Here is a 17620-nt window from a genome sequence, read left to right as displayed (position 1 = left end):
AGGAGGTGTTTGCAGCCTTAAAGCACATTAAGGTGGATAAATTCCCACAAAGTCTAAGGAAGAAATAGCAGAGGCCCTTGCAGGGAGTTTTGCTTCATCTTTAGCCACTGGTGAAGCTCCAGAAGACTGGAGGGTGGCTAATGTTGTTCCATTGTTTAAGAAAGGTAGCAAAGACAAGCCAGGGAATTGCAGGCCAGTGAGTTTGACATCAGTAGGAGGCAAGTTATTGGAGAGGATACTCAGGAACAACATCAACCAATATTTGGATAGTCAAGGTCTGATCAGGGATATTCAGCATGGACTGTGCGCAGTAAGTCATGTCTGACAAATCTTTTGCAGTTTTTCGAAGAGGTAACCAAGAGGATGGATGAGGGTAGGGCAGTGGATGTTGTCTATGTAGACTTTAGTAAGTCCTTTGAGAAGGTCCTGCATGGCAGGCTAGTCATGAAAATTAGGTTGCATGGGATCCAGGGAGAGCTAGCTGATTGGATTCAAAATTGGCTCAATGGTAGGAAACAGAGGGTGATGGTTGAAGATTGTTTCTCGGACTGGAGGCCTCTGACCAGTGGTGTGCCACAGGGGTCGGTGCTGGGACCTTAGTTATTTGTTATTTACATAAATGATCAGGGTGTGGATTACAAGGTATGATTAGTAATTTTGTGGATGACACAAAATTAGGAGGTATCACTGATAGCGAAGAAGGCTCTCAAAAATTCCAGAGGGATCTTGATCAAATGGAGAAATGGGCTGAGGGTTGGCAAATGCAATTCAATACAGATAAGGGTGAGGTGCTGCCCGTTGGAAAGTCAAGGCCTTCTCCAGTAAATAGTAAGGTCCTGGTGAGTGTTGTTGAGCAGAGCGACCTAGGAGTACAAGTACATAGTTCTCAAAGCGGCTTCACAGGGAGACAGGGTGGTGAAGAGGCATTTAGCATGCTGGTCTTTATTGATCAAGGCATTGAGTATAGGAGTTGGGACATTATGTTACGGTCCTATTAAGTCAATGGTGAGGGTGTACTTGGAGTGTTGTGTACAGTTTTAGTCACCCTGTTGTAGGAAAGACATAGTTAAACTAGAAAGTGTGCAAAGAAGATTTATGAGGATGCTGCCAGGACTAGTGGGCCTGAGTTACAGGGAGAGGTTGGACAGATTAGGGCTTTATTCCTTGGAACATAGGAAAATGAGGGGTGACCTAATTGAGGGGTATAAAATCATGAGGGGCATAGATAGGATGAATGCATATAGTCTTTTTCCCAGCGATAGGGAATTGAAAACTAGAGGGAACAGGTTTAAGGTGAGAGAGGGGAGGTTTAAGGAGGGCCTGAGGGGAAACTTCTCCACACAGAGAGTGGTACGTATATGGAATGGGCTGCCAGAGAAAGTGGTTGAGGCAGGTACAATAGCAACATTTAAAAAAACATTTGGATAGGTACATGACGGGAAAGGGTTTAGATGGATATGGACCAAATGCGGGTAATTGGAACTGGCGGAGTGGCACCAATGTCAGCATGGGCCAGTTTGGACTGAAGGGCCTGTTTCCACGCTGTATTACTCTATATAACACAAAGAGTCGAGATCCCAGTATGGAACTCTGTGGAATACCAATAGTTACAGGCCTCCAGCCTCAAAAGCACCCTCCCACCACTACCGTCTGTCATTTGTGTGCAAGTCAATTCTGAATCCAAGCATCCAAGACACCATACATGGATCCTAAGCACCTTAATCTTCTGGATGAGCCTACTGTGAAGTACCTTGTCAAAAGCCTTACTAAAATCCATGTAAACAACTTCCACTGCTGCACCCTATCGATCACCTTCATCACCTTGAAAAATTCTATCAAGTTAGTAAGACATGACTTGCCTTGCACTAAGACATGCTGACTGTCCCTAAATAGGCCATGCTTTTCCAAATGTGCCTAAATCCTGTCCCTAAGAATTCTCAACCACCGATGTGAGTCTCACCTGTCTATAGTTTCCTGGATTTTCCCTATTTCCCTTCTTGAACAGAGGAACATTAGCTATTCGCCAGTCCTCCAGGACCTCTTCAGTGGCTAGCTAGGATGCAAAGATCTTGATCAAGGCCCCAGAGATCTCCTCTCTTGACTCTCTCAGTACCTTGGGGTAGATACCATTGGGCCCTAAGGACTTATCCACCGAAGTGCTCTTCAAGAGATCCAACACCACTTTTTTCTCCATCTCAAAATGCCTCCGTATATTAGCATGCTCCACACAAATCTCACCATCCTTCATATCCTTCTCCTGGATGAATACAGATGCAAAGTGCTCTTTTAAGATCTAACCACATTCTCTGCCTCCAACCACAAGTTCCCTCTCTTGTCCTCAAGTGGTCCTACCTACTCTCTAGTTATCTCTTGTATTTAATATATTTGTAGAATGCCTTAGGATTCTCTTTAACCCTATTGTCAAGGTTACTTCATGGTCCCTGTTTGCTTTCCGATTTCCTTGGTTGAGTACTTTCCTGCTTTCCTCGTTTTCCTCATGGGCCCTGTCCGATTTTAGGTTCCTAAACCTTACATATTCTTCTTTTTCCCTTTTGGCTAAAGTCACAACCTCCCTTGTTATCCAAGGATCCCTTACCTTGCCATCCTTGCCCTTCCTCTCTACTGGAACACACCAGCCTTGAATGCTTATCAGGTCTTTAAACATGTCAAATGTAGACTTGCCTGGTAATAGCTTCTCCCAATTAACACTCCCTAGCTCCAGCCTAACACTGACATAATTTTCCCTTCCCCAACTAAGTACCTTCCTGCAAGGTCCTGGCTTATCCTTGTTCATAGTTATCTTAAAAACTTAAGGAGTTGTGATCACTATTTCTGAAATGGTCTCCCACTGAAAGGTCAGACTCATTAGCCAATACTAGGTCCTCCTCTAGTTGGACAGTACTGTTTCAAGAAATCATCTTGGATACACCAAATGAATTCCACCCTGTCTCAGCCTGTTGCTCTAAGCGAGCCCCAGTCAATATTGGGAAAATTAAAGTCACCCACTATGAAAACTCTGTTTTTATTGCATCTTTCCAAAATCTGCCTACATATTTGTTCCTCAATCTCTCCGTAGCGGTTAGGTGGCCTATAGTATAATGCTTTCAGAGTGATTGCATCCATCTTATTTTTAAGCTGTACCCATGTTGCCTCAGTGGATGAGCCCTCCGTGCCCTCTCTGAAAGCAGATGTAACATTCTCCCTCATTAGTAATGCAACTCTTCCACGTCTTCTATCTTTCTCTCTATCTCATCTTACTCATGCAGAATCAATTTCTTCGCAAGCCACTAGTGTTGAAAATGAGTGATGGCCAATTGGTATTATAAGTAACAAGTCTCACTATCAAGGTTAATGCAACCTCAAGTACAAATAAGCACATACCTGGCAGCTTCTTTGATAGTATTCTGAATAAAATTCCTTTGAATTTCTAAAGGTCCTTGTATATCCTCCAGTAACCTGAAGAGCCTGTCATAATCTGAAATCGAAAGACAATGAATAATTTCACCATAGTAAGGCACACGTGTTTTTCCGTGAGAAGAAAATGCTGGAAAATGCAACACAATTTCAGCTGAAGTCACAGTGATCATCAATGCAATGGTTAACATCATACAGAAATAATTTTAAAAACTTGATTATCATGTCATTTATTGCCAAGTTTATTTTATCCTGTCAAGATCAGTCTTCCTGCAATAATCACAATTTTCCGTTATGGGTAAATGTTGGAAATTCTTGTTAAAAAAGTTATAGCAAGGCACTTAGTTAAGTTCACAGAATCCCCAAAGTTCAAGGTAGTCAGGCAGAGACAGGGTATTTGTGCGAAAGAGAAATCATGTTTGACCAATCTAATGAAGCTCTTCGAGGAGATAATACCACTGTGAACAATGGAAAACCAGTGGCTGTATTGTACTTAGATTTCCAGAAGACATTTGATAATGAGCCACATCAAAGGTTAGTGGGGTAACATTTGGGCATGGATAGAATATTAGCTGGCTAATCGCAAGCAGAGAGTGGGTACACATGGGTCTTTTGATCAGACTGGCAAAATGTAACGAATGGCATGCCACAGGGATCAACACTGGGACTTCAACAGTTAATAATTTACATAGAAGACTTGGATGAATAGACAGAAGGTATGAACTAAATTTACTGACAATACAAATTTAGGTAAGAAAGTAAGTAATAAAAGGGGCATAAGGGGTTTATGAAAAGATAAAATTTAGGTTAAATGAGTGGGCATAGATGTGGCAAATGGAGCAAAATCCATCAAAAATGTAAAACTGTCCATACTAGCAGAAGAATACAAAAAACACATTATCCAAATAGTTAGAGATTGAAGAGCTCTGAGATACAGAAGGATTTGGGTGACCTCATCCATGAATCATAAACCGGTTTGTTTGATGGGTACAGCAAGTAATTAGGAAAGCTAATAGAATGTTATCACTTGTTGTGTAGGAACTGAATACAGAAGTTGACAGGATATGCCTCATACATTGTCGAATCCCTTCAGTTATACAGGGCGCTGAAAGAGACAGACATGACTGGACAGAATGAATTTAGAAAAGGAAATCATGCCTGACAAACCTAATGGAATTTTTCAAGGCTGTCTCTAGCAGAGCAATCGGTCTGCATTATTTGTCTGCTAAATGCAACCTTTAAATAAATTTGTCATGCTTATTTTGATTATGTTAGCTTAAAATTTACTTTGATGTACTTATGGCTTCAGAATAAACTGCTTTAATGACTGCCCTTGCATTGTCTGACATGTTCTTAAAATCTCTTCCTCAATCCAACCAAAGCTCTCTTGGAATGGACAGTAGTAGGTGATGCTAGTCAACAGCTTTTGAAACATCTGACTGCTGTTACAGGTCTGTCCATAGCATTACTAGTGACTGCAAAAAAGACCCTTACTTCGACCAGGTTTGCGGATCTCCTTCATGACCTTAATCCTGAGTTCAGCATTGTTACCCTCCATTACTGGGTGAACTTGCAATCTGTCAGAGATGGCCAAGGATAAGCCTGGATTGCTTTCTACTGCCACATCTGTTTCATCATCAGTCTCAGATGGGCTGTCCACTGAATCTCTCATAACTGCATCTGTCCCAAGCTTATGATCAAGTACATCCTCAGCCACATGATTGAGCTCGGAGACAGCCTGAAAGTCACTGGGCAACAGGTTCTCCACTGCAGGAGAGGACATTGATGCAGGTCCCTCTGTTGGGGAAGTTACTGGGACATCTTCAGCCAATGGTTGCCACTCATCCATCTTCCTCTCTCCACTCGCATCGACCAATGGAATGCTATTCATATCTAAATATGAAACAAAAATAAAGTCCATGAAATATTTTCAGCAATATTACAATGATAAAGTAAATAATACAGAGTAAGAACAGGTCCCTTTAGCTCACCAGAAGAACATTATAAACTGCCTGCACATGATTCAGATCCTTCTATTCTCTGCCTCTTCATGCATCTAAGTGCCTCTTAAATACTGCTATCATGGCTGCTTCTACCACCTTCTCTGGCAGCATGTTCCAGGCACGTCCCACCTTCGCGAGTTAAAATTTTTTCTTGTGCATCTTCTTTAAACTTCTCCTCTCTCACCTTAAACCTAAGCCCCCTATATTTGCATTTTCATCCCAGGAAAAAGACTGGGCTTTTCAATTTTATATACTTCTATCAGGTAAATCCTCAGCCTCTGATGCTCTTGAAAGAACAATCCAAGTTTTCCAACACCCACTTATAGCTAATACACTCCAATCAAGACAACATCCTGGTAAACCTCCTTCTTCAAAGCCTCCACATCCTTCTGGTGGTGTGGCAACCAGAACTCTATACAGTTGCAATATGACTTATCAACTTTTATACTCGCTGCCCAAACTGATGAAGGTAAGTAGGCTGTATGCCTTCCTTACCATTTTATCCATTATGTGGTGCCACTGTCAGGGAGACATGGCTTTGCAGCCCAAGATCCCTGGATACATTAATGCTCCTCAGGGTGCTGTCATTTACTGTCTTGTATTTGACCCTCAAAATGCAGCAAATTCACACTTGTCCAGATTAAACTCCATCAGTCATTTCTTCAAGCTTTCTAACTAGCCTAAACATAGCTGTATTCTTTGATAACCTTCCTCATTATTCACTACTTGACTTCCAGTTAGAAAAATGCCTCTCCACAACTATCCTGTCTTTTATGACCAAGCCAATTTTGTATTCAACGTGCCATCTCATCATGGATCCCATGTGACTTAATCGTCTATCATGCGGGGCCCTGTCAAATGTTTTAGTAAAGTCCATGCAGACAAACTCTACTACTCTCCCCTCAAAAAGCATCTTCATTACTTCCCCAATGTACTTAATCAAGTTTGTGAGACAAGATCTCCCCCCGTTATAACCATGCTGACTATCCTTAATAAGTCCACTGTTCTTCAAATGTGAGTAAACCCAGTCCCCAAGAATATTCTCAAATAATTTCCCTCCCACTGATGTAATGCTCACTGGCCAATAATTTACTGGATTATCCCTGTTGCCCTTCCTAAACAAAGGAACTACACTGGCTATTCTCCAGACTTTTGGGACCTACCCAAGATCTCGGTCAGGTCCCAGGAATCTCCTCCTTTGCCTCCTTCAATATCCCGGCATAGACTCCCTTAGCCCCCAGGGACTTCTCCATCTTAATGTTTTCCCAAAGTCACCTCCTCTTAATATCAACAAACCCCAAAATATAAACAGACCCCTCCCTAATCTTGCCATCATCCATGTCCCTTTCCTTGGTGAATACCAAGGTGAAGTTTTTGTTAAAGGCCTCATCCACTTCTTCTAGCTCTGTGCATAAATTGCTTCCTTTGTCCTTGAGTGGATCTACTCTTTTCCTAGCTACCATCTTGCTCCAAATACGTCCAGAGAACACCTTGAGATTCTCCTTAATCGTATTTGCCAAGAATATTCCATGGTTTCTTCGAGCACTCCTATTTTCTTGTTTAATTATTTTCTGCTCCCTTTATATCTCAGGGGCCTGACTTGATTTCAGTTTCCTAAACTTTACACATGCTTCCTCTTTCTCTTTGACAAATATTTCAATATCTCTTGTCATCTAGGGTTCCTGAATATCGCCATCCTTACTTTTCATCCTCACAGGAACATGTTCCTCCTTAAACTCAGGTCAATTAGCCTTTAAGAGACTCCATGTCAGATGTGAATTTACCCTCAAACAGCTCCTCCCAACCTTTAATTTCTCTGGTTTCTACCTAATAGAATTGTAATTAGCCTCCTCCCAGTTTAGCACTTACACTCGAGGACCAGTCTTAGCCTTCTCCATAATTATGTTAAAACTTTCAAAATTATGATTACTGATCCCAAAATGATCCCACTGAAACTCTGATCATCTAGGCTCATTCCCCAGTTGGACTATCCACGTGTTGTTTCAAGAAAGCCTCTTGAACTCACCTAACAAATTCTGCCCTCTCTAAGCCCTTGGCACTAAATGAGTTCCAGTCAATATGGGGAAATTAACATTAGGCACTACCACAATCCTGGTGTTTTTACATCATTCCACAATCTGCTTAACTATTCCTCTTACTCCCACTGGCTAGGGGGAGGACTATAGTATAACTCTATCACAGTGATTGCATTTTTCTTATTCCTAACCTCTACCCATATGGCCTCACTGGATGAGCCAACAAGATGTCCTCTCTTCGTGCAGCCATGGCACTCTTCTTAATCAACAAAGTAACAACTCCTTTTACATTTTCCGCATCTCAAATGAAATAATTTACTCAACAATTAACAGAAGGCCCCAGCATTTCAGCTGGTTCCCATTGACCTTGTGTGTTAGAGGTGCTGTCCAAGTATACTAATCACAATGACACAGTAATGGTCAAGGCAAGAACATCATTCTTCTACCATTTCCATACACTAGTCAACATTTCATTCTTTAGACATCAGCACTTCTCCACAAAAACACAATTCTATTCATCACCTTTACTAATCGTATCCGCATCCTTACCAATCTGGTGGCTGGAGGCGCATCTGTCCATGACAGTAATGGTAAGAATGACCGCCTCACAGTCCTTATGGAGATAAAGTTCTGCTTTCACATTGAGAATACACACCATCATGTCACGTGAACTAAACCATGATAAATGGGGCAGACTTTGAACTGATCTAACCACCCAAGGCTAGGCATCCATGAGGCACTAAGGACCACCAACAACTGCAGAATTTGCAACTTCATGACCCGGCAAATCCCCCATTCAATCATTTCCATCAAGCCAGCGGTTCAACCCTGGATCAATGGAGAGTGCAGAAGAGCATGCCAGGAGCAGCACTGGGCACACCTAAAAATGAAGTGTCAACCTGGTGAAGCTACCAAACAGGACTACCTGCATGCCAAACAGCATAGCAGCAAGCCAGAGACAGAGCTAAGTGATCCCATAACGAACAGATCAGATCTAAGCTCTGCAGCCCTGCCACATCCAGTTGTGAATGATGTTGGACAATTAAACAATTCACTGGAGGAGGAGGCACCACAAATATCCCCATCCTCAAAGATGGAAGAGCCCAGCACATCAGTTCAAAAGATAAGGCAATAGCACTTACAGCGATTGTCAGCCAGAACAGCCCAGCTGATGATCTATCTTGGATTTCTCCAGTGTTCATAGCATCACAGAAACCAGGCTTCAGCCAATTCGATTCAATGCATGTAACAAGAACCGGTTGGAGGCACTGAAAAGACTACGGGTTGACAGCATTCCGGCAATGGTACTGAAGACTTGTGCTCCAAAAATTGCCAATCCCCTAGCCAAGCTGTTCCACACGACCTACAACACTGCCAACTACCCAACAGTGGGGGCAAAATTGCTCAGGTATCTCCTGCACACAAAAAGCAGGACAAGTCCAACCCAGCCAATTACCACTCCATCAGTCTACTGTTGATTATCAACAAAGCGATGGAACATTTTATCAATAGTGCCATCAAGCTGCAACAACTTGCTGCTTAACTTGCTTAGCACAACCTTTCTGAAGGAGGGGCAAGACTCAAAACTTCAGCTTTCCTGCTCCTCTGATGCTGCTTGGCCTGCTGCGCTCATCCAGCTCTACACCTTGTCATCTCTGCACACCGATGTCCAGTTTGGGTTCCACCAGGGCCACTCAGACCTCATTACTGCTTTGGATCAAGCATGGAAAAAGGAGCCGAATTCCAGAGATGAGCAGAAAGTAGAAGCCCTTGGCATCAAGGCTACTTTCAACCGAGTGTTGCAGGAAGGATCCCTAACAAAACTGGAAACAATAAGAATCAGGGGCAATTTTTCCACTGCATATTGGAAAATGGTTGTAGTTGTTAGTGATCAATCATCTCAGCTCCAGGCCATCTCTCCAAATGTTCCTCAGGGCACTGTCACAGGCCCAACCAAGCTGCTTCATCATGATCCTCCCTTTATCATAAGGTCAGAAATGGGCATGTTTACCGATGATTGCAACATGTTCAGCACCATTCGTGACTCCTCAGGTACTGCAGCATACTATGTTGAAATGAAACAAGACCCAAACAATATCCAGGTTCGGCTGACAAGTAACACTCACAGCACACACATGCAAGGCAATGGCCATCTCCAATAAGAAACAATCTAAACACTGCCCTTCGATACTCAATGGCGTTATCATCACTGAATCCCCCACTATCAAAATCCTCAGGGTTACCAATGACCAGAAAGTCAACTGGACTCACCATAAGAACACAGTGGCTGAAAAGCAGGTCAGAGGTGCGAAATACTGCAGTGAGTAACTCACCTCCTGACTCCTCAATGCCTATCCATCATCCACAAGGCACAATTCAGGAGTGTGATGGAATACCCCTCACTTGCCTGGACGAGTGCAGCTTCAACAACACTCAAGAAGATCAACACCATCCAGGACAGAGCAGCCCGCTTGATTGGCACCACATCCACAAACATCCACTCCCTCTACCACTAATGCTCAGTAGCAGCAATGTGTACTATCTACAAGATTCACTGCAGAAATTCACCAAAGATCCTTAGATAACACCATCCAAACCCACAACCAATTCCATCTAGATGGTCAAGGGCAGCAGATACATGGAATCATGTCAATCTGGTAATTTTAGATTCATTTATTCATTCATGGCTCATGGGGATCGCTGGCTGAGCAATATTTATTGTCCTTTCCTGGCTGCCCTTGAGAAGTTGATGATAAGCTGCTTTCGTGGCTCTCTGCAGTCCCTGTGTTGTGGGTTGACCCACTATGATGTTAGGAAGGGAATTCCAGGATTTTGATCCAGCAACACTGAAGGAGTGGTGATATCTTTCCAAGTCAGGATGGTGAGTGGCTTGGAGGAGAACTTGCAGCTGGTGGTACTCCCATGAGTCTGCTGCCTAGTCCTTCTTGATGGAAGTGGCCATGAGCTTGGAAGGTGCATCATAGCTTTGTTGAGTTTCTGCAGTGCATGTTGTAGATATCAAACGCCACTGCTACTGAGCACGAGTGGTGCAGCAGGTGGATATTTGCACATGCAGTACCAAACAGCCTGCCCCTCCATCACGGGCATTTAAAATCTCATGATGTGTGAGAATCAAAGATGTTATGGTCTAAACATAATGCTGCAATGATGGCAGCATCTTTACCTTTATGGGCTGTGATATGCTTTACAACACTGGGCTGGGGTTGAGCCCCTGGACTTGGAGGTGAAGGAGGCCCCTTTCCTCCGGTGTGATTGATAATAGGTGGAGTTTGAGGTCGCCGTAGTAATGGTGACATGCTCCGCCTTCTCTTCAGTGATCCAGGTGTATTGCATTCGCCAGGCCGCTTCACTTTGTTCTGTGGTCCTGCCACAAACTCATCCGCTTCATCAATCATCATCCCCTGATTGTATAAGCAGAAAGAACACAAATGAAGTATTACAACTCAAAATTTGTAAACTGTAAAGAGGACAGAGTAGAACTCCAGAAGTTCACTGACAATGTGGGGAACCAGGTGGATAGATGGCAAGTGAAGCTCAATGCAGAGAAATGTGAAGTAATGCATTTTGATAGGAAGAACATTGAAAGACAATCTACAATGAGGGTACAATTCTAAAGGGGTTGTTGGAGAAGAGGGGCCTGGGCATATATGTTCACAAATCACTGAAGATGGCAAGACAGGTGGAAAGACTAGTTAATAAAGCATACAGTGCCCTCAGCTTTATTAAAGGATCATAGAGTATAAAAGCAAGGAGGTAGTATTGACATTGTACTAGATACTTGTCAGATATTGTTTCTAATTCACAGCATCCTTAGGTTTTTGTTTTTCTTATCTGACAGATCTCATCTGGAAAATTTGCATACATTTCTGGGCACAACATTATATGAAAGCTGTGAATGCATTGAAGACAGGCAGAAGTGATTTATAAAAATGATTCTAGGAATGAGAAACTTCAGTGATGAGGATAGATTCCTTGGACAGAAGGCAACTCAAAGATGTGTTAGGGGCTTTCAAATCATGAGCAGCTGGACAGAGTTGAGAGGGAAGAAGCTGTTTCTGCTTGTTCAAGGACCAAACAGGAGGTCACAGGTTTAAGGTGACGTGCAATAGAAGAAAGGGTGATGTGAGAAAAAATGTTTCACTCAAGTGAGTAATTAGGGTATGGTCTGCACTGCCTGGAAATATGGTAGAGGCAGATTCAATTCAGGCTTTTAAGTAGGCACAGGATGATTATTCGGATATAAATGGTGTGGAGGAGTTTGGGGGACTTAAAAACATAGAAGAGCTGGCACTAGGTAATGATGTTCATTTGACGAGCTAGCGCTCGTAGCATGGGCTGATTGGTCTCCTTCTGCATTGTAACAACTCTGATCAAAGATGTTCAACTCCCCATATCAAAATGGTAAGTGGTCAGTTTGCTTTCTGCCCACTCTGCTGTAAATCATACATCAAAGTGCAATTGACTGCATTCTGAAAAGTCAGGTCAGCACAAAAGAGCCAAAGTGTGAGAAAATGGGCTGCATTTGTTTTAAATGTAAAATTTAAACACATTAGCCTGCAATCCCACTTACACTCTTTACCCGTACATTCTGAATTCTATGCAGGCCCCACCCAATCCCTCCTTCCAGTCTACCCCCGTGATGGAGCTGTCTGTTCCCAATCCATGGAATTTGTGCTCCGGTCAGTCTCCAACATCAACAGCCGATTTCTGTCATGGCCATGTATTTGCTCGTCATTTCTAACTTTTGCTCGGTTTTATAGGTCATGTTGAAACGTTTATGATGTTACTAGTGCAATGCAATTGTAAGTTTCCTAGACAGGTTACTAAAATATTGCTGTCAGTCAGAAGTAATCAGTATTTGATAGGTACACATACCCATTGCAGCCTACACCAGTGTCTGCAACAACAGTCATGATCAAGATTACTAATCAGTTACACGTTCACTGTCCACTCAGGCTCAAACACTGAATAAGATATCACTGCACTATTGTTTGAAATCCAATTGCACACCTTCATGCTTGTCCATCACATGCACTAACAAACATTGACAAAAACTAAAATTTGCAAAGTATCCTGCTTCCACAACGCTACCAGCTACCTACTTTCTTGTCCTGCTTGAAAGGATTGCCAAACGTATGCAGCCGTTTGGGTTGGTCTGGATCAATCTCACGAAGCGGTGATGGCATAAGTTTCAGGTATTCTTGATAGTTACCCATCTGTGCCACTGGAATACTGTGCAGGTAATCTGCAATGAAAGGAAAGCTGGCATTAGTTACAACACATCTGCACAGCACAGTTATCACTAATACATTTCTGGCAGTTGCATGGATAAACACTCAATATTAATAAGGACAAAATCTGAAACAAATGCACAACACTAGAGAAACTGAGCAAGTTAAGCAGCATCTATGGAGAGAGAAAAATATTTAATGTCTTAAGTATGGTATAACTTTCCTTCAGAACTGAAAGATGATGGTTTGTTTTTATACTTTTGACAGAGGCAGAGCAAGAGTACCGATCGTATACAGACCCTGTGCAAAAGATTGGGCCTCTATACCTTGCTCCTCCTGTGTCTCCAAAAGCCCTCAGTTCTGAAGAAGAATTAGATCGGACTCAAAACATTAGCTCTGCCTTCTCTCCACAGGCGCTGCCAGAACTGCTGAGTTTCTCCAGCATTCTTTGTTTTTATTTGATATTAATACCTTTGATATTTCTAAGTAAAACAAAAATCTGATTACTTTAAATAATTCATTCATTCATTCTCAGAACTTGGGAATTTTATTAGAAGAGTACTCGAGATGATGGAGTGTATGCACGAGAGCGCATGTCTCACATCAAAATCTGAAATTAAAACAAAATCTGGAATTAAAATTCTAATGATGACCATGAAAGCATTGTTAATTGTCATAAAACCCATCTAGTTTATTCAGTCCTTCAGGGTGGAAATCTACCAGCTTACCCTGTCTCGCCTACATGCAACTCCAGACTAAAAACAATGAAGTGGTTGGCACTTAACTGCCCAGTGAGCTACTCAATCATATCAAATTGCTAAAATGTCTCAACAAGGAAATAGTGAATGACAGGTAAACTTACACTAGAGAATGAAGTGTACCTACACAAAATGGACTGAGGCAGTTGAAGACTGTGTCTTTTCAAGGTCAACTAGGGAAGAGTAATAAATGGTGGGTCAGCAAGATCCACATTCCATATATGAGCACATGGCCAGAGATGTCCTCATCCACAGAAATTGACAGTTTGAATTCTTAACCTTCATATCTCCAGTACAACAAAGATTATCTCAAATCTTCCTCACTATAAGCAGAGTTGGAAAATGGAATATATCTGGTGCTGCACATTTGCAATTGTACACCACTCTCATTCGCCTTACCTTCATCTTGTCCACGGATCAGTTTCTGGGTGGTTTTCAGCAGATTTGATCTCATTCTTGTTAGTTGGTCTAACAAGCTCCGGCGAGGAATATCAAAGGCATTCCTATAAGTCTGAGGCTTAACATCCTAGTGTTAAAGAGAACGCCATTTTAAAATTGTATTTTCCTGGCAAGAAATCCAAATACAATTTTAATCAAAGTATCTGAAGAAAGGCTTGTGGCAATGTTTCAGAGATGGTAGGTGCAGAGCTGGATGAACACAGCAGGCCAAGCAGCATCAGAGGAGCAGAAAAGCTGATGTTTCGGACCTAGGCCCATTTCTGAAAGGTCTAGGCCTGAAATGTCAGCTTTCCTGCTCCTCTGATGCTACTTGGCCTGCTGTGTTCATCCAGCTCTATACCCTGTTATCTCTTGTAGTAATGTCACTGGATTAGTGATCCAGAAACCCAAACCAATGCTTTGGGGATATAAGTTCAACTCCCATCCTGGCAATGGGTGGAATTTAAACCAGTTCATAAATCTAGAATTGAAAGATATCCTCAGTAATGGTCAGAAATCACACCACACCAGGTTATAGTCCAACAGGTTCATTTGAAAACAAAAACTTTCGGAGCTTCAGTCCTTCTTCAGGTGTCCATGACCATGTCGATGGTGACCCTATGAAGCTATCATTAATTTCTGTAAAAACCCATCTATGGCTAAGTAATAGAAATGAAATCTGCCATTTGTTTCTGGTCTGGCCTACATGCTAAATCCACAACGATGTGACTGACTCTTAACTGCCACCTCAAATGGCAGAGCAAGCCATTCCCGCTCAAATACATTTAAAAGATGGGCAATTGACAGAACTACTAAAGTACCTTTTCTGTTGAGCTAACAAGACTTGGTACAAGTTTCATACAGTGTCAACGCTTTTCAAATCTATTTCTCTGCAAGTGAAGTTTGGTGTTGGGTTTAGTTTCTTTTTAGAAACAGTCTTGTTAATGCACAGCTGATTTTTAATCATTGGTATACTTCTTCCTCTACTCCATCTGCAACATCCTATTCCTCCGGCCAAAATGTTGTCTCATATTTATCTGTTTCAACTTCATTTCACTCCAATTATTTGTCCAATCTATAAGTTAACTGATGTTCTTTTGTAATTTGTTGCATTCCTGCTCAGTATTAACTACTGCTCTCAATTCCGTTTCTTCCACAAATTTAGAAGTTATGTTTTTGATTCCAAAGTCTACACATTTGTGAACAGTGGTGAATTTATTCTTCTTACTTCATTATAGGAGTATAGGAGATGGAACATCAGGTTGAGGTTGTACAGGATGTTGGTGAAGCCTCTTCTGGAGTACTATGTCCAGTGCTGGTCGCTGTTATAGATAGGATATTATTAAACTGGAGAAGGTTCAGAAAGGGATTTGCCAGGAATGGAGGATTTGAGTTATAAAATTGGCTGGGGCTTTTTTCACTGGAGTTTAAAACTAGAGGGCACATTTTTAAGGTGAGAAGAGAAAGATTTAAAAGGGACCCAAGGGGGAAACTTTTTTTAAAACACAACAAGAGTGGTTAGAATGTGGAATGAACTAGCAGAGAAAGTGGTGGATGCAGATACAGTTACAATGTTTAAAAACATTTGGATAAGCACATGAGTAGGTAAGTTTGGAGGAATATAGGCTAAACACTGGCAGGTAGGACTAGTTTAGTTTGGGAACATGGTCAATATGGACTAGTTGGACTGAAGAGTTTGTTTCCATGCTGCATGACTCTATGGCACATCCACATCCCATTAAAGAATCATAAGAAATTACCTTTGCATTACTAATAAGGGAATGGAACCCCTGTTACAACACAAGAAAAAGAATCCTGTTCAATCAAGTATACTCATGGAAGCATTATTCACCTTGTTTAGGATTGCAATCTGAAAGCCAGCAAACTCCTTCATATTCAGTTCCACGGGCCTGAGGGGCACTTCCCCTGAAATTCCTTGCAGCAGCTGCTTGAAGTCTCTGCGATGAGCCAGAGACAGAACACTGGACTGGTTTTTAACTTTGATTCCCATCTCTTGTGGGCTCTTTTTCCCAACAGATGCAATTATACGATCTGACTCTATTTTGGCCTGAAAACACAAAACAGCTTTATTACATACATTCTATTACAAACTCAAGCCCACAGTAGAAACTCCGCCCAATTCATAGCATCAGTACCAAGTAGCTTGGTAATGCAAAACTCTTAACATTCTGAAAACAGTGGCAAATTGCCAAATTTGATATTCTTGTGTGTTCTAGTGAATTCAAGATGAAAAGCTTTGGCAGCGTGTTTCTTTATTCAGCAATATTATTAATCTGCCTTTATTCACAATAAGAAATTTCAGACCAATAACGATGATCAAATCCGTTTCACACAATCAGTAGAATCAGTCTTCATGCAAAAATGCAAAATACTGAACATCACCACAACAGGATTATCTCTGGACTTGAAACACACCAGCTGCCCTCTAGTAGCCTCCTTTTAAACACAACACATTGCAATCTTTTAACAATACGTCACCTTCTGTATCCAATTGTAATTGATCTGTATCACATATACATTTATGTAGTGCTTTACAGGACCAGGCATTTCTAAATGCTTTATGTAGCAAGTACTTTTTGACAGGTACCATTGCTGTAATGTAGGAAAAGCACAAGTCATTATGCTTACAGCAAATATCTACAAATGACAATATGATAATCTTTTACATCATCCCAAGCAAATGCTTGGGCTTGGTTAAACATCCCATCTGTAAGATGGCACATTTAACTGTGAGCACTCCTTCAATGTTGGACAGGAGTGATGGCCTTGATTCTGACCTCAAGATTGAGGAGTTGGACTTGGACTTTGCACCTTGAAATTCAGAGACCAGAATATAACCAACTGAGCCAGAGCTGAATCACTAGGCTCCCCAGTTCAAATCAGCCAGAACAGAAGTACTAAACAGCAAAAATAGGGAGAGGCCATTCAACCCAACACATCCGATCCTGATGTTGATCCTCCATGCCATTTTACTTCCACTTTCCTCATCGAACAAGGTCAGCATAATTCCCCAATCCTTTTTCCCTGATTCAGTTATCCCAATTCTCCTTAAAGGCACAGAATAGGATGCCATTTTGCCAGGCGTGTCAGTGCCAGCACTCTGATGGAGAAATTCATCAACTGTCACTCCCATTTCCAGGCACATTCCTCCTTTTTATTTAATAATTACATTTCATTTTTAATATTTCAGTTGAACCAGTCTCCAAAAAAACTCTCAAATATTGCATTCTAGAACCTATTTTTCTAGTCTGCCTTTGCTAGTTTCTAAAATCACAGAATCCCTACAGTGTGGAAACAGGTCCTTCGGCCCAACACGTCCACACTGAACCTTAGAGGATCCTACCCAGACCCATCCCCCATAACCCACCTAATCTACACCTCCCTGAACACTACGGGCAATTTAGAATGGCCAGTCCACCTAACCTGCACATCTTTGGACTGTGGGAGGAAACCTGAGCACCCGGACACGGGGAGAACGTGCAAACTCCACACAGATAGTCGCCCAAGGCTAGAATCGAACCTCGGTCTCTGGCGCTGTGAGGCAGCAGTGCTAACCTCTGTGCCACCCCTATGTTTACTTTGTTCAGGGCCATCACTAAGCTTTGCAGCTCTGTATGAAACACTTTCGATTTTGCACGCTCTTTAATATTCTTAATTAGCCAAATATGGTACATCCTTCTCAAAGTCATCCTTATCAA

General features: G+C 41.9%; 1 protein-coding gene across 1 annotated transcript in view; it reads right to left on the bottom strand.

Annotated features, from left to right (window-relative positions):
- The window catches only part of ints6l (integrator complex subunit 6 like), a 122340-nt gene that overhangs the window by 9937 nt on the left and 94783 nt on the right, over positions 1–17620 (bottom strand). The window contains exons 12-17 of the mRNA XM_059651305.1: positions 15754–15969; positions 13863–13989; positions 12577–12719; positions 10638–10875; positions 4909–5307; positions 3382–3475 (exon numbers count right to left, since the gene is read on the bottom strand). Coding sequence (XP_059507288.1) covers positions 3382–3475; positions 4909–5307; positions 10638–10875; positions 12577–12719; positions 13863–13989; positions 15754–15969 — 1217 coding nt within the window. The remainder of the gene's footprint in view (positions 1–3381; positions 3476–4908; positions 5308–10637; positions 10876–12576; positions 12720–13862; positions 13990–15753; positions 15970–17620) is intronic.

The sequence above is a fragment of the Stegostoma tigrinum genome, chromosome 15 (assembly GCF_030684315.1).
Source record: "Stegostoma tigrinum isolate sSteTig4 chromosome 15, sSteTig4.hap1, whole genome shotgun sequence".
Taxonomy (NCBI): Eukaryota; Metazoa; Chordata; class Chondrichthyes; order Orectolobiformes; family Stegostomatidae; genus Stegostoma; species Stegostoma tigrinum.
This window is presented reverse-complemented; position numbering and strand designations above follow the sequence as displayed.